General features: G+C 46.1%; 2 protein-coding genes across 3 annotated transcripts in view; one reads left to right on the top strand and one right to left on the bottom strand.

The window, feature by feature from the left end:
• The window catches only part of LOC126536478 (sodium- and chloride-dependent glycine transporter 1-like), a 142,230-nt gene extending 131,096 nt beyond the window's left edge, over positions 1-11,134 (top strand). For both annotated transcript variants that reach the window (XM_050183456.3, XM_050183457.3), the window contains exon 14: positions 3,775-11,134. In XM_050183456.3, coding sequence (XP_050039413.1) covers positions 3,775-3,948 — 174 coding nt within the window. In that variant the 3' untranslated portion in view covers positions 3,949-11,134. The remainder of the gene's footprint in view (positions 1-3,774) is intronic.
• A 65-nt stretch (positions 11,135-11,199) lies between these two features.
• The window catches only part of LOC126536476 (uncharacterized), a 32,330-nt gene continuing 22,264 nt past the window's right edge, over positions 11,200-21,265 (bottom strand). The window contains exons 9-13 of the mRNA XM_050183452.2: positions 21,173-21,263; positions 20,298-20,452; positions 18,495-18,605; positions 15,611-15,746; positions 11,200-14,735 (exon numbers count right to left, since the gene is read on the bottom strand). Of these exons, the coding sequence (XP_050039409.1) occupies positions 14,556-14,735; positions 15,611-15,746; positions 18,495-18,605; positions 20,298-20,452; positions 21,173-21,263 (673 nt within the window). The 3' untranslated portion in view covers positions 11,200-14,555. The remainder of the gene's footprint in view (positions 14,736-15,610; positions 15,747-18,494; positions 18,606-20,297; positions 20,453-21,172; positions 21,264-21,265) is intronic.

The raw sequence follows: 21,265 nt of genomic DNA, 5'->3' as shown, positions 1-21,265 counted from the left end.
CCATTGTTGACCTTCTCTAGTAATCTTGTTGCTATCCGTGCCACATATCCGTAAAGTTACGTGTGACTGTTCTAGAGTCGCTGTAAATATGTGTCCACCGATTAGCCCGGATGGCTAAGGCGATTACTACTTGTTCTGCTACTGTTGGGTCCTTGGTATAGACGGTGATGGCATCCCGTATGTTACCTTGAGTGTCTACAACAACGGAGGTATACGCATCCTTATTTTTAACCCAGGCAGCGTCAACGAACATCACCTGCTGCTTATGTTGATCTATGTCTTGAAGGAGTGTCTTGGCCCTTGCCTTCCGTCTCTCGAGGTTATGTGTCGGGTGCATGTTCCTAGGGAACGGGGTCGTCTTAATTGTTTCTCGTAGTCCCGCTTGCAATTATGTTAATAATTCTCCTTTGTTGGTGTGGTTGTTAATTTCTACGCCTATTTCTTCAAGTAGCGCCCTCCCAGGTCGTGCCCCATTAGTTTCTCCTGGTGGGCCACCTGTTGAGCCTCAGCTGTCTCTTCTAGTGTGTTATGCAGCCCTAGGCGCAATAAGCTATCATTGGCCGTGCTGACGGGAAGTGCAGTCTTTATAAGCGCAGTCTGTATGAGTCGTCTGATTAAAGCGTTTAGCTTGTTCTTATCAGCCTGTGTCTATTGTAGCTTGCCTGCCACGTACGAGAAGTGGCAAAAGGCGAATGCATGTACTAATCTTATGGCACTGTCTTCTCCTAGCCCCTTATGCTTGTTGGTAATTCTGCACAGAAGCGTAATGACTTCTTCTGACTTGTTAGAGATATGTTGTATCACCCTGCAATTAGATCCATTCGCTTGCAGGAGAAGTCCTAGCACTCTAATAGTATCCACCTGCCTGATTGGTTCTCCATTCTTGGCGTATATGTCAATGTGGGGTTCTTCCTGTTCTATATATCCGTTCGGCTTGCGCCCACGCTTACTGCTCCGTAGTACCAATAGTTCTGATCTTTTAGCAGAGCAGTTCAGTCCCATACTCTCCAGTATTGTTTCCACCACATAAATGCTTTCCTGTAGTTTGGTCTCCGTTTGTCCCATATTACCTTCGGCACTCCAGATTGTTACATCATCTGCATATATTATAGCATATATCTATAGATTTGACGCTAATCAAGAACCTAACCGGCGTTGTCACAGAGCCATTGGCGATGTATCACAGCGACCACAAGGCCATCATCACTTGCGTGACAAGATAAGCATAAAATAAAGAGAAAAGAGACAAGAGAACAAATGGTTGTGTATTTCGTCGAATTTAGCATAAATGACATGCACAATTATATGTATAGATCCGCATGCAACGAAGACACCACATCATTATCGCTTACATATTTGCAACCGTACAACGCACGCGCGTTACTTTGGTATTGTTGTGTACCATTAATCGATTGTGCACAAGAAGCAGGCTCAAATGGCCCCCGTTGTAGCGCCACGCATTACGCAGTCAGCTAAATTGGGCTTTCGCTCTTCGGTAACAGCGGCATAGCTCGGTAGTACGTTCGTCGATCCGAGAGGCAATGATGATGCTTCGAGAGAGCTCACTGCCATCTCAGAGTTCACCTGTGCTCATCAAAAGTCATGTTTCACCATCATCATTATCATCACCATCAGCCTATCCTTATGCCCACTGCGAGGGCGAAGGCCCCTTCCCACAATCTCCAATTTCCCCTGTCCTGCGCCAACTGATTCCAACTTGCGCCTGTAAATTTCTTAATTTCATCCCCCCACCTACTTTTCTGCCGTCCTCGACTGCGCGTCCCTTCTCTTGGCAGGCGTTCTGCAACACTATTTGTCCACCGGTTATCCATCCTACGCATAAAATGGTAGATCACAGCACAGGCCCCGGCCGACCCGAAAGCCCGGGCCCGGCCCGGGCCGCGGACCGAGCCGTCCGGAGCGTATTCTGGCGGGCCCGGATCGAGCTCGGGCTTGAAGCCACGGGCCAGGCCGTACTCGAGCCCGCTCACCGAAGGGCCTGATTACAGTGCCTTCGAGCACACGCGAACGTTATGCATTGCATGGTCCAAGGCATTCTGTGCCAAGCTGAAGTGATACGTGTAAAGAGCTGGCGCTTAGTGTGCTACCTTAGCAAAGAAAATAGAAAAACAGACGAAGTTCTATTTTTTTTTTTCACAATAACTAACATTCTGTCCGCGTCAGGAAAAATAAATTTTCCTGTTACTGTTTTTGCGACTGCACTATTACAATTCCTTATGGTGTTACATTATTTTAGCGCTACCGCAAGGGGTGTCTCTTTCTACTTGTGCGTTTACTTTATGCTGTATTATTTTAGGGCTAACGCAAGGGGTGTCTCTTTCTACTTGTGCGTTTACTTTAAGCTGTATTATTTTAGCGCTAACGCAAAGGCTATCTTTTTCTACTTGTGTGTTCATATTATGCTGTATGCCCGTGAATTCGCCTGTTTCTATATATGTACATACATATTCGCCTTCTAGATAACCTCATAGGATCAGATCGTACGATCAAGGTAAGTGCATACGCACCAGCGGGAAACTAACAGCACGCACAGGCAGTGGGATAGATCACTGATGGTCCCATGGGAGAAACAAATATTTCGGTCTTTTATTACTCACGCACTGCAGCTCATTAGACCCCGAGAAGATGAGGTACAATCGTGCGGTACTGCGGTACAATCTGTAAGAAATACGTTTTTTTTTCTTCTTTTACTTACAGGCCGGGCCTGGTCATGCACGTTGGTCCTAGCTATACTTAGTATTATACACCAGGGCCCACGCCGGGCCCGGGCTTAATAACACAGGGCCGAGGCGGGCCCGGGCTTCGAACAACGTCCCGGGCTTGGTATCAGGGGCCCGAACTGGGCTAGCGCCTAATAAAGCGTGGCTGGGCCGAAAAAATCAGGCTCATGCAGTGCTCTATTACATCGCCTGCCCAGCTGCATTTTTTTTCTCTTAATGTCAATTAGAATATCGGCTATCCCCGTTTGCTCGCTTATCCACACCGCTCTCTTCCTGTCTCTTAAAGTTACTCGTAATATTTTTGGTTCCATCACTCTTTCCGCTGTCCTTAACTTGTTCTCGAGTCTATTTCTTAACCTCCATATGTTAGCACCGGTAGAATTCAGTGATTGTACACCTTTCTTTTCAATAATAGTGGTAAGCTCCTAGTCAGGATCTGGCAATGCCTGGCGTATGCACTCCGAGCCATTTTATTCTTCTGTAAGTTTCCTTCTCATAATCAGGGTCCCCTCTGGGTAACTGACCTTATAAGGCTTACAAGTGCGCAATTTGTTGCAGAGATTTGGCGGTTGCTCGGCTACGGCGTCCCCGTGCTCGACGCGTAAGGTAAAGAATTCGCGTGAGGAGGCTCACGCATGCAGCAAAACGGAGGGATGCCAATTCGCGCCCACCATCTTTGACCCCGCGGCGGGCCCGCTACGAATAGGGAGCGTGCACGATTGCAAGATTAGGCAGTAGAAGCCCACTAGCTGTATCATAACTCAGGGGTCTAAGCTTTGTAATGCATGAGTAAATGTCACTCGTGTATTTGTCAACTTCATTTCTGCACCCCTGTGGTGTCCATACACCCTCCGCAGCACGCACAAAACGTTTCACACACCCCACAGTAGCTGCGTCAGCAACACAGCCAATCCGACAATTCTTCATCATTTTTTTTTCGTACCACCCTTCATCTTCTACCTTGCAGAAATAGGCCTAGCAATTCGGCTAACCTGGGCGAGTGTTTTAATTCTGCCTTCTCTCTTTTGCACAGCGTGTGGCCGTCACCATGAGGCCCACCGAAGGCTGGGGCCCGGCGCAGACGCAGCAGTCGCTCAGGCCCGACGTCACGGACGAGAATGGTAGCATGAACGGCGGTATCGGGCGCGAGAACTCCTTCGACAACCCCTCCTTCAACGTGACTTACACGTTCGAGACGACCATCTGATGACTGCAGGACCTCTGCACCTCCCTGCGAAGCAAGAACAGGGCCAACGACTGAATCCGAGCCGCCTCGAGGGCGGCTAACCGGACTCAGCGGACGAGGTGCAGACGGGCGCAGCCGCGCTTTAATCAAAGCCGATGACTGAGGAGCACCGAGTTGGACGCGGTCCTCCCCAACTCTCCGCTCTGGTTCAACCTGAGAACGCGTGCGGACACTCGGTGCCTGGTGACGCGCGTGCGACACCAGGGTTTGTCATTTACGAGAACGCCGCTTAGGGTTCAAGATGTGATGAGGCAGCATGTTTCTTTGGGAACGCTTTTTTTTGTTGTTGTTAGTGACGGACGTGGGCCGCACGCAGGAAAAGGCGTGTGAGAATGCGCTCCTCTTTTTTTTACGTTTTCCAGCTCACGCGCGCGACCAACCGTGAGAAGTTGATTGGTGACTCCGCGGAGTTCGCCTTTTCGAGCTGTTCTGTGAAGGAGTCGGGAAGCCGAAGAGCACTCAGTAGGACGGTTGAGCCGACACCATAACGTTATATTTCCTCGCAGACTCAACACAGGAAGAATTTCGTTCCCTTACTCAACGCGTGTCAGCATTTTAGTGAGAAAAACAGCATGTCCTTGAAAATTCTGTTTAGCAAAGACTTCCTCGAACGAGGCGAGTGTAGAAAAGGTTATGACTAGCTGACTACGTGTGTAATTTTCATTTTATTTAGATACTGACGTCACACTCTGTTCGCTCATTGTGGTATCGTTTTATGTTTTTGAACTATACTGTAACGTGTAAATACCTGCATTTCTCGTTTTATTTCTCTCACTGTGCGTGAACGTGTGGCTCTGTTTCACCATCACGCCGCAGATATGTTATTGCTGACCTCAACTTGTCTCTGATCTCGTCACTGTACTTTCAAGCTGTGAGAATGCCTTTAAGCCCGCCCATCTTAATGGCTTTTCACTTATAGGCAGCTTCTCTCAGTTGGAACCAGCCAAAAAGCAGCGTTTCATACGCATTTGTAGCGTGACAACATTGCGTACAGTACATGCCAGCTGAGAAGCCTCACATTCTCATGGTTTCTCGACAACCGCATCATGTTGGGCACATTCCAGAGAAAATGACGTCAGCAAGCATTTCGATCGCCCGTCGCTGCTAGCGGCGTCTGCTTGTGATCCTGATGTTCATACGAGATCTCTGTAACATATAGCATCGTCAAGAATGACATGAAGTTTATTTCTCCCAACACAGCACTGCTTGTACAAAACGGTATATTGTTGATAGCCTGCTTATTTATTTGTTCGCCGTCGCTCTTGTTGGATGATTAACGGTTGAGTTTGAAGAAATCTATGTGACGCCCCTTCAATGAAGGCTCCGTGTCGTTGTCGTGTATGCATGTGATTTTCGTTTCTTTTTCGCCCGAGACAATGTTTGCTGGTGTGAACAAATGATCCTGTGCTTATGTATCGCACTTAATTTTCTTCAGTTTGCTAAGAGAGTGCGAATACTCACCGACATACTGCTAGACTTAGAGAAATCGTACGCTGAACCGCTTAGTTGGTGTTACATTAGTCGTGTATTGTGTAGTTTATGATGATGATGTTGTGGCCGTTCCGGGTAACTGGTGGTTAGAATGTGATCGCAGAATCCTTGTGACGAGTTTTTGTCATGAAGTGTGATTCCTCGAGTCGTTGACACTTAGCGTAGTATATCGAGTTATAGCCTTGTAAGAAAAAAAAAGTGACACTTGCAAAACTGATGAAGTGCTTGACATTGTACATTGAGAAGTTATTTTACATAGTTAACATTTTTGTAGAGCATAGCACATAATTTCTGGAGCGGGGTGCTCCGCCGCTAGCGGCCTCCGTCGATGAACATACACGATCGCTGCCATCTGATAATGCGCGTGGCCGCGCATAGCACGAAAATTTGTGTACGGGTTTTTGTTGCGCAGCATGCATTCTGATAGCAGTGGGAAATACTTGCGTTAGTCATTCCAACTAAGTGTTCAATGTTCCATTGCTCGTCACACGTAGACTCTGAGAGTCGTAGTTCATGCTTACTTTGTCCACTCGGTTAAAGATTTTGTTCCCGTACTCACAAATGGAATTTGTTTTCATTGGCGCATTTAATAACGCCTCACAATATTTACCTCCTGGCTTTATGTTGTGCCAGTGTTTGGAGAACGTGAAGAGCTTTGCTTTTTGTCTTGTTATTGTTTGTGTTTTCGGGGGGGGGGCGAATTTTCGGGCGTAGTGCATAGCAGGTTACGCTTATTGCCGTCAAACTAGTAGCATTAGTATGAGTGGTAAGAAATGAATCGAATGGCTGTAATCCCGTTTTCCCAGCCGTGAAAGTCGAGCGTACTAGTCGGCAGAGGCCCGCTCAATGGATTCTCACCGCAGTTCCATGACCTTTCAATACGTTACTCTGTCAGAGTTATTGGCCTTAGGATGTTAAAAAGTAAGCGATGTAGGTGTCCGAAGCGCAGTGGTTTGTCCCTTACTACGTCTTCGAACCTTAGCCCGGAAACACGTTTGCACAAGGACTTGGCGGTGGTCTCTGCCCCAGCGACGGATGACTGATTCCTAGATCCAGTGTGCATTCTTTTGTTCACAAGTTTTCTGAGGAGAAACTTGTTTTCTGCGTGTGCTAAGAGGAAAAGAATGCTCCCTGTGGCGCCTGCACTTTCTGGTGATATACGCCCGTACCACTACTTTACCGCACCGGCGTTGACTCGCGAGTATGTAGACCGTGCCTAAACACTAGCCTGACGACTCTGTGTAACGCTCAGCATATGTGGTCGTAGAACACTCGAGTGTAAATAGTGTACATTAGTGTGTTAGCTGTACGTGTCTACCGCGCTCTATTTCCATTTCTCTCGCTCGATCTCGGTGAAACCAGCATGTCAGAGGCCGGACATCACGTGTACATTGCGTGTATAGAGAGTAACTTTATGGGGTCGGCGCTCAGTTGACTGGGGTGCAGGGTTGACAACTGTGTGCATTTGTCTTTATTACTTTTTTTTGTCTCTAACCAGGAGGAGGGTGTACACAATTTTTTTCCCCTTTAAGCTTGAGCTTTGTGACGCTCGGGCACGTCACATGATGAGTTGGTGGCAGGGCTGACAGACAGTGAATGAATTCTTGTGAATCTTGCGGGCAGTGAATGAAAGGTAGAAAGAATTAGTTTGTGTATTGCGGGAAAGGAACTGCTAGTCAGTTTCGTAACACGTGTGCCCGCAGTGTCTACAAACTGACTGACCTTATTTCAAGTAATCCGTGTCAGTCTTAGCGATGAGCAATAGTTGAGAACCACCGCAGCGCCGTATGTTAGGCAACAATTATTTCTGTTTTCCATGATTCTGTCCACATCAGGTCCACATCAGGTTTCCTCGTGACTCTGACGACCATTCTGAGATTTGTTGTAATCCTCAACTGCGCGGCGAAAGGAATCATTTGTGTGCTTAGAAGGATGATGTTATAAGTTTACAAAATAAAATGAATTATAAATGAGGAGATGGATGAGATATTAACTGGGACGAAAAAAGGTTTTCTATGTTTTTGTTGCGATCGGCATAATAAGCACATTGAATTGGTAGCGCAGCTGCTAGTAGTTTGCAGAAAAACCTGACATGCTAATCTAAAGAACAGATCAGTCTTCAGCAGCCTACCGTGAGGTACATTATGGTCAGCAATGTTCTGAAAAACTCAATTACTCTTTTGTGACTGTACAATGACGTGACAGTTGTTCCGCAGTTACGTGCTGGCGCAAACACACTCATCGCACTGAGCGCAACAGAAAATTCGAGCATCATGTGGCAAACGCGCGTCACGCCTAAAGATTTCAAACTGCAAATTGCAGCTTGTGGACAAACCACTATCGAGTGTGCTTGAGAGGCTGGTGGCGTGCCAACTTCGAAAATGCTTTAGATTGCTTTGGATAAGTTGCTTGGCTTAGTTTATTACGTGCTGCATTGTCGGCGCTCTGGCGCGAACCATGACGGGCGCGATGTTGTTTTACGGTCTAGCACTCTTGGACTCATGTCAGTTTGCCAGGTACAGTTCAATCTCTACTCGTTTATTGCCGCAGCACCTACGCGAAACTCATCCAGAACACCGCGCCCGCTTGAGTTCGTAATGCTGCTGCTGCTCGGAACCCGGACTTTCTAAGCAATATCAACAGTATAAAAAAAAAACGAAACATTGGGCAACGGCTGTCAGCACTCGTACCAATGCTGTTGCGTTGGGTGGTCAATCAAGCTGTGCCGTAGTTGTGTAACACGAGTCTTGCCGAAGCCTAGGGCACGCCTACTTCAGCCCTTCCTATTTCTCCTCCTCCTGGAATATAGTCTTTCATGAGGGGCGCGGCAAGTGGCGTTGTTTCGCCAGCGGGAGGGGCCCGTGCTGTGACGGGCCCGTGGGCAAGTCTGGATCGATCTCCTTCCGTCTATATACTGTCGTACCTAACACTCGCTTCACAACACTCATCGCTGCATCAGATCGAGCGCATGCGCATACTCCGTCTCTCTCTCCGTGTCCAGTGCGGCGTCTCGACGTCGCCACGTGCGTGCCGGACAGCCCGCTTCGAGATCTGCACTGAAGGTCCGACTTCCGAGATCACGGCACGACGCTGGTAATTTCGGAGGCCAAGCTTAAAGGGATGCTAAAGAGAAGCTAGTTCAGACTCGTAGGTTCCATATATTTTCGAAACACTGGATTTCCTTCTCAAGGGGAAGTTGGTTAGTAGAGGAGGGAGTCGAGACTAATTATTCCATTTGAACATGTTGCACCAAATCAAACCGCTGATTACGACAGTTTCGACGTTTCTGATTTCATGGTATTAATTCGCTTTTGAACCGTTATCATGCATGACAAGTTTATAAACGTTTTCCTGCTTATGTTTGCGCACCTTCACGTGCAACTTAATTTTGCTTAGTTCAGAAAGAATCGGCCATTCCGAGACAGACGAAGTCAAACTTTATGACGTCACGGAACCTTCCTGCAGACATTTTCAAGTAGCGTCGCCCCTGCAGTCCGTCGTTTCTGCGTCCGTTGTAGCTTATCGACCATCCGCTTACGGTACGAGCAATAAGTACTGTACTCAAGAATGCAATGGGCTCGTCGAGCTTCGCCTAAAATTTCTCTTTGGCCTCCCTTTAAGGTGAAGGCGCACGCTAGCCCACGGCTTTTGCTCGCCGCCCTCGTGAAAGCTCGGTGTGGAACTGCCAGTCGTTGGTGCAGATGTTGGCGCCCTTGCGCGTCGTTGGGCATGGTGGCAACGGTCTTGGCGGAAGCGGGTGTCCGACAACAGTTATGGTAAATGAAAATTGAAAGCGAAGCCGTCAGTGAGCACGAGGGTGAAGTTGGCGCTGTAAAGCTCACGTGTACCTTGTACCACTGAAGGCGAGAACGACATTTATAGTTGGGTTTTCAATTCGAAATTGGGAATTTCACTTGCAGTCGTCGAAAACAATGTTTCGTGTTTGTCCTTATGTGGTGTTTTGCTGTGAGGGAGTGGCTAACTCTAAAGGTTGGTGGCCAAACTGACCTGACCTTCATAGGCGATATATATATATATATATATATATATATATATATATATATATATATATATATATATATATATATATATATATATATATATATATATATATATATATATCGATTCACCTTGGTAAGCTAACCAGGTTAAACATTGCCGCTTATGTCGAACCCATCAGCGTTTTCGTACACCAAAGCGGGTTTGCGAAAGTTATCGAGATAAGAACCTCCGTGAACCCATTTCTCTATTTAATTACTCGCTATGAAACACTTCATTTCAACCTATTCAACGCTCACTTGCAATCGTGTCTGTGTACCCTAAAAAGCTGTTTGCTCCATAGCTTTATTTCTCTCATCCAATGCCTCAATTCTGCCTCGGTCACGTGCGGCATCCCAGCGCTCTTCTAGCCAGTGACGCAGCAAGGTGACGTCATCAGCCGCGCTCGCCGCTGCAGCCTTGTCGGCGGCGCAAGGAGCGACGAGCACTCATTGAGGACAGCACGAGACGTGTAAATAGGCAAACACCACAAGGCGGTCGCACGCAATATATGGACGGAACGCAAGGTGTCCTTGCTGGATCGTGTGATAACGTGTACATAGACCTTTCAGCTCACCGTCAGCTACAATTAGATGAAAACCGCGTCGAAGTGTGTAGGCTGAAGGCACCTCGCTTGTTTGTCTTTTTCTTTTTTGTCGATATTTTGCTGCAGCCCCACCGTGACGATTCCGTATGCATTTCCACGTAATTGAGTAGAAATTGTTTTTGGGCTATTTCGTGCACCTTTTCTTCACAGTAAGTTTAGCGCGCAGTACATGACGTCACACGCAAGGAAACGCTGGAGGAACACCGATAGCTGTTTTTCAGTTGACAAACAGTTTTAGTTACCGTTCGCCCTTCGTGTGTTTGTTGGTGTGGTCGCTTGCTTCGCACAAATATAATCTAAAAATCATTTTCATATGTATTTTAAGCCACTCTCACAGATTTTTTCCTTTTTTTAATTGACTCAGCGTCCACGACATTCCCGCATGAATTCTATAGGAAATAGCCGTGATAATGCATACGAAACCGTTTTGGTGCGGGGAGGTATACCTGTGAAAAAAATACATATATGTATAAAGACCAGATCGTTGACTGTTTTTGAGAGTCTCTAATGGAAATATAGAACGTTGGAAATTTGAGGTGACACTAAATGCAAGAAGTTTATTTTTGAAGAGTGCTGTCCTTATGTCTAGCGGGTTTCATTCGCGCAAGTATAATGTTGATTCTCTTACGGTTCAATTAGCGTTTCTTTTGTGCGGACACCCTTCTTTAGGTATCTGAACAATGTGATCGGGGAAGTTTTGTTTAGCTTTCTATCATTCGTTGAATGCTCTGTCGTCCGGCTGTATTTTGTCAAATTAAACCGTTTCCGTTAATGCTTTCATAATCGCAGTACAATACACACATCAATCGTGATTGGTGGACAGATTGGTCGCGGTTGTCGTACTTGTTTTCCGCCGCTGCGATTAGATTCTGTTTCTCTTGAAAAGAGGTGCCTTTTGTGACTCTGTGTAAGCCAGCGTTGTTGTTGAACCGCTGTGAGCACGTGTACATTGGAAATGATACATCTGTACCTTGAGTTTGATAGCCGAATAAAAAGAGATAAAAAAAGGAAGCCTGGCCAATGTCGTACACCTGAAATTAAAATTTTCGCAGGTGGACAATCAGTCAACACAGCAACAGAAGTGAGGAGGAGTTTATTTTACACAAGTAATGAAGGTGCTCGTGAGTACAATCAATGATAGGGTGCAACCCGTTCACCCCGGTTTGCAACGCCGGGCAAACGAACCAGCGTTTTCCCTGACTTTACGGTAAGTTCTCGGCGGGCTTCGTATGCAGTTCTACAAGAGCGCGCCCGTACCCTTGCAAAATCAAGCAACTATTTGCTAAGCTGACTGTGTTATTCCGGGCGTATGAACGTGTTAATCACCACTAAGAAACCGTTTCATGACTTATAGGGTGAAGGAACGTAGAAATAACATCAGCGGCCGAAATACCTATGGTGTGGGGCTCAAGTCTGCATAGGGCAGCGAACCGCACAGAGCTCTATGCTTCGTTAGGAGGAAATAAACATAATCTTCGAAATAAAAGCCATACGCCCAACTCTACTTTAGATGGAACAACTTTCTCGTTCAGCCGTATTGATTTGCATCTCTGCTAATAGAAAGCGACGATTATGACATTAACAATAAACTAATACCGGAGGAATCTATAAAAATTTATCTCTGACAGCCAACTTGTGCCCCATCGCATAAGGGACCAAATGTCGTCTCTCAAAGCTCGCGGTCAGCGTGTCCGTACAGGCTGCATGAGTTGTGCCTCGGTGAAATAAGCTGCCTGCCCGCGCGGAATCGCAAGAATCTCCGCTCAAAATGTCACAAATGAAGATAACCGACTGATTTGGGCTGCGCTTGTTGCGATGAACTGCATGCCGAGTTTTATTTTGTACTTCACATTGCTATTTTGTATTACTTTTGTAATGTAGTGATCTCTGAGCGCCCTTGCGATTAGGTGACTGCAAAAGTTACGTCATGCATACAGGGGCTAATTATGTGTGAACGAACAGCGTACTGTGAATCTAGCAATGAAGAAATGGCTGTGTACAAAACGAAATGGATAGATGCGTGCGCTATAGAAGAGCGCTACGAACGTTCCTGTTAGGACTTTACCCTGGCTAATAATTTCATTGTTGCATGTAGCGCGTTCACCTTTCTCTTTCGGCCTAAGCGTTATTCGTAATGAAGGGAAATTGGGTTCTGACAAAGCAGTAGTATTAAACAACCACCACATGAACCACTATGATTCCTTTAGTACTGGCAACCCAGCAAGAGGACCAGTGAGATACGGTGCGAGCTTGAAAAGGTAAGCAATAACACCCATGCTAACACAATACACTTATATGCAGCATCGATTTCTTCAAAAGTGGAAGCACGCCATCTTCTTGCAACTGCTTGTGTCAACGACTACGACACTTTAAAGAAGGGTGCGAACAGAGGGGCGAGAATATTGTTAGTCACAGTCATATAAAGCCAGTGCTCAGGCAATGAAACCAAGGGAAACATACGGTAAATTGCCTGTTTTACTGAAGATGTAGAAATGATAAGCTAAATGGAAATTAAAGTGAGCGAGAGAACAACTAGCCGCCGGTGGCCGACGAACCCACGTCTCCTCATTACGCCTGCGATACTCGTAGCAATCGACCTACAGCGGCGCCGTCTTCTTATCTACTTTATCGGATATTGTATATGTACTAGATCTAGCCCTGGTATTGTTAGCGCTGCAGTTCACGGCCATGGCGGCAGATGTGCAACATCTTTGCTACCTCAGGTGTCACGTAATACACGAACTTGGGAGAAAGCAACGGGCCAACAAACCGTCGTATGATACCCGAAGGCGTCAAAGCTTCGCGAATCTATATCATCGCTATCTAATGAAGGAGAAGAAGGGTTACCGAGGGGGCCCGATTTTCGTTAGTCAATATGATTCGAAGCCAACAGACAACGAAAGCAAAAAAAGCACAACGTAAACTAGTTGTTCATTGAGATGTACAAACTATAAATTAAAGGGAGATGAAAGTGGACGAAAAAACAACTCCATTGTGTTATTTATTTATTTCGCACCTGTGTTGTGCTGACCTTGATGGAGTTGTACATTCTCACTCCCTCTTCTTTTTCTTTTATCTGAGCCTTTTCCACCAGTGCAAGGTAGAAAATTGAATATTCTCGTCTGTATAACCTGAATAGTTTTGTTTTCTTATTTATCCCTCTATCTGTCAAAATACTACTCTGAAGAGCATTTTCAATCTAAGGAGTACAAAAAGGGTGCTACAATAGAAGAAGTAATTTTGGAATGTTGTGCAGATGTTCTCGCTTTCCTTATTTATCGCCCAACGGCAATCATCAAGTTTGATCCAGCACGGATTTATTCACTTTGATATACCCACTGAACATATATGTATTTACGTGCCAAAAGTCGATAACAAAGGTGCGAGTTCGTCAGTTTGTCCTAAGTCCATCCCGATTTATTAGTTTTCACTCGCGTGTTAAAAGACAATGCTCACTCAAAAGTGTTGCTGTATATGTCCTGACAACTTTGGGCATAGTTACTCGACGCCTTGATAGTACAGTGCCTGCATGATTATGCTGGCGGCATCAATGAAACAATAGACTCTGCAGAAGTGACCAGGTCCTGTTCTAGTGACAAAGTGTCTATTATGGTGATCTCCGACATCATTTTGCGCAGTCAGTAATGTTGCTTCAGGTATTTTTTTATATTTCGTAGGAACACAACTCGCACAGAATCACATAACAAAAGTCTGCTTTTGCTACGGCGCACGCTCAGATCCCGCTACTGTAATATCATAGTTGCTGCTCACTTGCAGTTTTCAGTTTATCTACTTTACACTGATCTCGTCATAATTGTTATATAGCTCAAAGCCCCAATCCTTGTCGACGGGTAATGGCGACACTTATGTGTTCAGCAAATATTTGAAATTGGCATCCGCGACGGAGACAAGATCCATTCTATTCATGCAGCATGCCCGAAAGTAATTCTTGTTCTCAGTATTAGTCCAATTCTTTGCAAAAAAAAAAGATGCAGGTTCATTAGCACTCGCAGTGTGCATATTAAGCAGCCTTATGAATCTCCCTCACGCGCACGTCTGCCGTGCATCTCACTGCTTAAACAAATTTGCACCTCTTCTTGAATTGAAGGTGATTCCTTACGATTGCGAGAAATGGAGTACGACTGGAAATACCAACAAATATCAGCGCCTTACCGTTACCTATTGTTCATGGGCCAAAGCTCTTTGCAATGCCCTCGGACCCAAACTTGGAGCAAGTGCTGTTTTGAGTCAGCGTGCTCGCTTTCCTCTGCAACAGCTCTAATCGCGTTTCTGCGTAGCCTACCGGGCTCAGCCTGGTCAAGCTCCCTGCCCTTCCCTTATGACTTCCCTCTCTTTCTCTCTCTGTGTAGCGTACTGCGAAATAGAGCCTGCTGAGCGGGCCCTTCAAACACGCTTGTGTCTTCGCTCAGCCTTATGCGAAGCTCTCGCCGTTATGCGTCCTCTGTGCTACGCTGAATTTCTGCAGCTCGCCGCGGATGGCGCTGAGCATAGCTTGGGTCGAATCGCGGACGCTAGAAGTCATGGGAGATTGCTCGCCAGGGTCTGTCCTCCGGGAACGCATCGAATCGTCGTCCCGGCTTAACCTGCAGTCCTGTAAGAAAGTTTGCAAGCAGGACAGCTTAGACAGGCATTGTTCAGCAGAAAACGTAGACTGACTCCCCTTTACTTTCTGACAGCTAGTACTTCAGCGGCTAGGGTTACTATTTTATTTTTACAGTCATACTACTGATGCTGCAGAGAATAAACATTAAGAGGGAAGGTCGAGTTGGAGGCCTGGAAACGGGGGTGGGTTTAGGTTTTCTTAAGCTTTCCCAATAATTTTCTTTTTTATATCTAATGACACGTGTCCAAAAATATGTCGGTACTTTAGGAAGACAGCACCTCTTTATTGAATAATATAGTAATAATGAAAGGGAATAGCCGCGACTAGAAGCGCTTCCATAAAATATTTTATTGCTCTCAGGTTACCAGTAGAGCTACTCCATTCAACTTTGCCGATGGTCGTAATCGTTGCAGCTGAGGGCTCCTTTTATGCACCAAATCTCCATGCGGTTTAAATAACGACAGAATACTTAGTTCATTCACGGCATTGGTACAGTTTCTATGGCGTAGTACTTCCGAGCATAAAGTTTCTAGCTTGATGACCAGTCATGGCAGACGCGTTTCGATGGTGCCGAACGCAGAAGTGCTCGTGCGCACTGAATTTGGGGCATGTTACAGTATTTGTCTAGTCAAAGTTAGTACGGAGCTATCCATTCTTTCGCCTCTTAACGGCCCAAGTGTCGAGTCAGAAAGCTGAATCCAACGAACCAGGAAATCAGCCAACAGATCAATCGAAATTCAATCCAAATCAATGGCTTGATCAATCGAATCGATCAATCGAAATCGCAAAACCAATGTACGAAGTGAGCAGCCAAGCCGGGGATTGAACAAAAGCCTTGAGTCTGTATAACTCAACCGACTGACCGGGAAAGAAGTTTGTGCGGCAGCTTCCGACGTCTTGTAGATCGACCACACCACCCGGGGCTTTCCAGAGGAGGCCAGATCGGTGGTCTGCGTCGGCGCATCCTTCTTCTCCGGCTCTTCCGGCGAGAAAGACAATCTGCAGTGAGTTGCAAAAAAAAGTGCGGAACATGTTCAATTGGGCACGCAACTTGCGGAAGCAAATAGCCCGCCACAAGCTTTCAGCTTCAGGCTTTATATTCCTTGTTCCCTATACATGCGAAAACACGTGAAATGTAAAAATAATATAGTTAGGCTGCAATCACTGAACACTTTTGGAAGAAAATCACTGCATTTCTGCTCAAGTGTAATCTCGGTCACAAAGACTGCAAGTCTGTTTGAATTTGTTGCCCTTTCTGCACCGAGAGCGGATCACTTTCAGTGCAGCGCGCTCCACCTGCACCACGCTCTTCTATTTGATTTCGTGCAAGAGCAAGTTCAGCGTGAATAACGCGGCTCCCCTGCACTCAGTACTTTAGAAGTGTAGGAAGAAACAGAGTGAAAGCAAGGAGAGGAAAGGCAGAGAGGTCAACCAGACGTGCGTCCGGTTTGCTGCCCTACACTGGGGATAAGGGAAAGGGGAATATAAAGGTGAAAATAGGAAGCGAGTACTGAGTGCATGTACTCAAGCCGGTACACTTCAAGTACTGTACTAGTGCACGACTCGCTTTTTGTGCCAGTGACGGATGTGGCCACGGTACGAATATCTTTGTCGCAGAGAACGGTGTCGAGCCCAGTCGGTTTAAAGTTGTACGCAGAGAGATGCGTTGTACGTCGTAGCGTGGACAGATGCACAACGGGTGTTGGATGGTTTCCTCGCACCTACAGGAGTCGCACGTCCATACGGTAGGAGTAAGCGTTCTTGAATGCGACTACCAGCCACAAGCGGCACAGTAAGGTTGTTTTGCCTCGGGAAGCTAGGCTAGATGGCAGTTGTAGTCGTAGCAAGGGGTCCAGCTTATGCAACCGGCAATTGAAGGCACTTGAACTCCAGGAAGCTTGTGACTTTTTGTGTGCAAGCAGACGAAGTTTCCTGGCAGCGCCCGTCCATGCCAAAGGTATCGGACGCGTCTGGGTGTCTTCGAGGGCAGACCGTGCAGCCCTGTTAGCAAAGTCATTGCCGACGATGCCACAGTGAGCAGGGATCCACTGAAAGATTATGTTGTGCCCTGTTTCCAGAACATGGTGGTGTATTTCCCTAATATCAGATATCTTCTGTTCGTATGTTCTGTGATGTATGGCCGATTTGATACCGTGAAGAGCTGCCTTATAGTCACAAAATATGGCCCATTTCTGGGCCGGCTCTTCGGTGACGTACTTCAAAGCGGCATGGAGGGCTGCAATTTCTGCTGCCGTAGATGTAGTCATGTGTGACCCTTTTAACTTAACAGTAGTCTTAGCTGGAACGACGAAAGCGACGGTTGTGCTAGTAGGCGAGGTCGAACCGCCGGTATATATATACATATACATACATATATATATATATATATATATATATATATATATATATATATATATATATATATATATATATATATATATATATATACATATATATATATATATATATATATATATATGTATATATATATATGCGGTCATGATACGTCTGGCGCAGCAATAGCAGCGTCAGTTGCTTCAGAGACGGCGGCTGATGATTGGCCTTTGCAATTCCGGTAATAGCAAGGTTCACTTTAGGCTGTGCCAGAACCCACAGAGGAGATGAAGGCTTCGACGCCGGTGCATAAGACGAAGGTATGTACACGTGCTCTAGTCACTCGTGAAAAGGTCACTTGAGGTCTCTCGGCTGGTAGACAAGCTAAGTGAGGGTCAGGGATCCTTGACAGACGGCGAATGTGCGCCCTGAGAGAGTCGTCGGCTACGTGTGTCTGGATCATATGGCCTCTCGCGCTGGCAATTGCTGCTAGTGTTGACGTGCACTGAGGCAGCCTCAAACACGTGCGAAGGGCTTGACTTTTTATGCTCTCCAGAGCACGAATGTTCGTCTTGCATGTATTGGAAAATACTAGTAGACTGCAACGCAAGAGTCCCAGTCCCTGTGCAGCTGCAGCATAGAATGGACTGGTGCACCCCAGGTTTTTCCGCAGGGAACTTTCAAGACCTGAGCAATGACAGATAACTTCTTATTGAGATAGACGCAGTGGGGGCTCCACGAGAGGTTGCGATCAAAGATGACACCTGGAAATTGATGCGTCTTAACACAATATACAGGTTGACCGTTGATTGAAATGGGATACAATGACATATCTTTGCGCGTATAGCCAACCAATGTGCACTTTTCGGTAGACCCACTGAGGCCTTGTTCTTGAAGATAAGACGCCGTCATGGTTGCCGCTCGCTGCAAGTTCTCGGTAGCAGACAATATGGCTCATCGATAGTTGATTCGTGCTGCACGGATGTACGTATCTTCCGCTGTGGTACAACAGTACCTGGCATAAGAAAAGTAAGTACAATTTCGATACCTCGGTGCTTTCTACGTATAAACTACTGGCTCCCGCGCTGCGATCAGCAACGGAGGTGGCACTAGTTTCGCCGTTGTTTCACCTGTCATTTGTCACCGTGTAACCTAGTCAATTGTCAGCATTAGGCTAGAGCCGAAATTGCCATTACTTCCTAGAAATCCTACACGCAAACTGGACCTCGTCTCAGGTATATCAAAGTAGGGGTAGCATGAGAAATAGCATAACCGCCATCACTCGTTTGTAGATATATTTGGTTGAGGTCAGAAGACGAAACCACTCCGTACAACAAGCTATTTCTGAGTGAGCATTGTGTATTTTGTTTCTCTCTGTCTATGGCTGACACACTGTCCTGAACAGTCACTCACATTGGTGGTCTCTGAAAGTCATTTACTGACGAATGGCGTGGCTTCGGCACCTTCAAACTGCTGGTCCTTCTCATTGCTGCAGCAGATGGAGGGACACGCTGCCTGCGGAGGCTGCGAAAAAGGAAAGAAAGAGAAAAAAAGTATGGTTTTGCGCGCTGTTTTTTTTTTTTTTAAATACGCGTTTCTCTGCTCATTTAAGCTGACTAGCTTTCTTGACATTTTCAGAGCAGTTTTCTTTCCGGATATGTAGGTATCTAGCTATCCCATCAAATATGTGGATGGATCCCGAGGGTAATGTCATCTGAAGTGCGGGCCATTCACGTTGTAGATGCCCCTGGATATGCGCAGACGTCACGACAGTGCCTCCAGAAGGCACAGAGTGTCCAGAGAGAAGCGCAAGAGAGGAGCTCGGCTCCAGTATACGCCTCAAACACTACGGTTTTCCGCTATCCGCACGCATAGATAGTCATCGTAGACGACTTTTGCACGACTTTTTTTTCTGTAGTTGCCTTAATAAAGAGTCGTCATGATCGTAGCTTAGTTAACATAGAACGATAAAAGCGAGAAGTTAGAAAGAGGGTAGCCAAAACTTTGGCATGGCACCATAAAGCGCTTGATATGTGGCCTTTGGCTGCACGAGCTTAACGCTCAGCAAACCGTCCTGTAGTTGAGGCTATACGCATATACACATATAGCCTGTCCCTATTCTTTGTTTAACGACCTGTATGCTTCAGGGCTACCACATTAAATGTGTCAAGTGCTTTGCTCTTGTCGGCGTCGCCTGGTGTAGCCTGTCTTTCTGTTAGCTATATTGTATTAACCGGTATCCCTCGTGGTTTTTGTTTCATATTCCGTCAAGCTTTTCTAGTGCTTCTGTACTTTCATTAACTTCGACACATCGGTAGCAAAAGCGAACGCGAAGTGTAGCCATGGTTTTTATTTCCATGCTTTAACGCACATATTGTTGCGTGAAAGTACTAACACATCCCATACATTCGAGGAGTTTCCTACAAGGAGAACTTTCCAATAGAGACGTTTACTCCTAGTGCTGTTATATATTCTTCTGTTTTATTTAGGTATCCCCTAATGCAAAAGTTAATCATTCTTTTAATTTATTTATCCAATACTACTAACAAAGCGAAAAGAGGTAGCCGTCGCCAGCGAATGGCGACAACTCCTTTGTTTATTTTTGCATCAATAAACAACATGCGCGTATAATTGCCGACCTGAACTTTTACCTTTCATGCTTCCTAATTTGGCTTTAATAAATGAACTGTATATATCGCAATGAACCAATCACAATCGTTGTTTACTACGACTCTCTATTTTAGCATGTGTGCGCATACGCACAGTGGCAGTGTTTTCGGTTCACGTGTAATTAAGCCCATGTCTTATATAGTTTAGAAGTGGCGGAAAGCTCGTCCTTTTTTAGCCAAAACAAAAATTCTCAGTATCTATATGGGTAAACAAGCTGGGAAAAGGAAGAAATTGGAGGAAAATAAAGTTCCAAATTCCTTCTGCACGTGGTGGCACAAACTAGAGGCGCGTGAGCATAACCTCCGAGATCTGATAGCGCGCCCGCGATCCCAGAAGCCATGATATGGCATAAGCCGGAGTCCTTACATAAGTGACATAGTTGCGGAGGCGAAAACCCGTGATCAGAACTTTTAGGTACAGGAAAGACCGACGACCCTCGCAGGATACTGGAATGCAATGGCTATAAACCTACGCTTGATGAGCAGACAAATACCATCCAGCTATTAACAAGCACAACTACTGAAAATGCCCCATAGGCAGCCTCACCTGCCGTAAACCTTCTTAGCTGCTGCTTTTTCAAGGGCGCTGTCGAGGATGTCCGCAATTTTCTTCTTCATGTGATCCAATTCCTTCTGGGCCTCCTTTAGGTCTTCGTCTGAGCATGTCTTTTCTGGGTTGCTGATGTGGTTTACCTCGGAGGGCTGCAGCAATGGATCGCAATGCAGAGACTGATTTTAGCCTATGCATTTGAGAAACTGACGCTCCCGAGAGCAGGATCGGCATATGGAGCACAGCGGACCATTTCTCTCAATTCTGTCACATTTTCGCGTTACCGCTGTGCCAATATAACTAATTGCAGATAGTATACATAAACAAATGGGACGATGATACAACTATGTTGATGCAGCAAGAAAACTTACCTTGGTCTTGTTTCGTTGCTTAACAAGCGTTTTCTTTTACTAGGTGCCCACTTTGGTTTTACGCACACATGAGCCCATTGGCACGTCGCAAGCCGGTGGCAGCTGATCTGTTGTCGCGCGGTCACAAAGGACACGCATCACCTCACCGGACACTTAGCGCCGGTATTTGTGGCATGCTGTACGGATATTTGTTGCCCGTGGCGTCACGCTAACCAATTTCGTAAGCTCCATGGAATGATTTGCGTTGCTTTTGGGGCATCATGTTGCACTGCCGACTGCGCTACGTTCGAAAGTTCCAGAAGTCGAAACCACAGTATGCCAATAGATTGTGATGTGTACTCCTTACTCTTAATTTTAGATAATGCATCGTGAAACATGATAAGCGATCGGGCACGAAACACCCTGATGACTGAAAATAACGCATTTTAATTTACATATATTTAGGGAACCAATTTAACATGGTGGTTTTTGTTTCAGTCGTGTTGCACGTGTGAGTCTTACCTCGTCGGACAACAATGATGTGGCAATGCTTTCCTGCGCGCTTGTTGCCGTCTTTTCTTCAGCCGATTCAGCTGATGTGGTTGATTCGAGGCT

Source organism: Dermacentor andersoni, chromosome 4 (assembly GCF_023375885.2).
Source record: "Dermacentor andersoni chromosome 4, qqDerAnde1_hic_scaffold, whole genome shotgun sequence".
NCBI classification, from domain to species: Eukaryota; Metazoa; Arthropoda; class Arachnida; order Ixodida; family Ixodidae; genus Dermacentor; species Dermacentor andersoni.
This window is presented reverse-complemented; position numbering and strand designations above follow the sequence as displayed.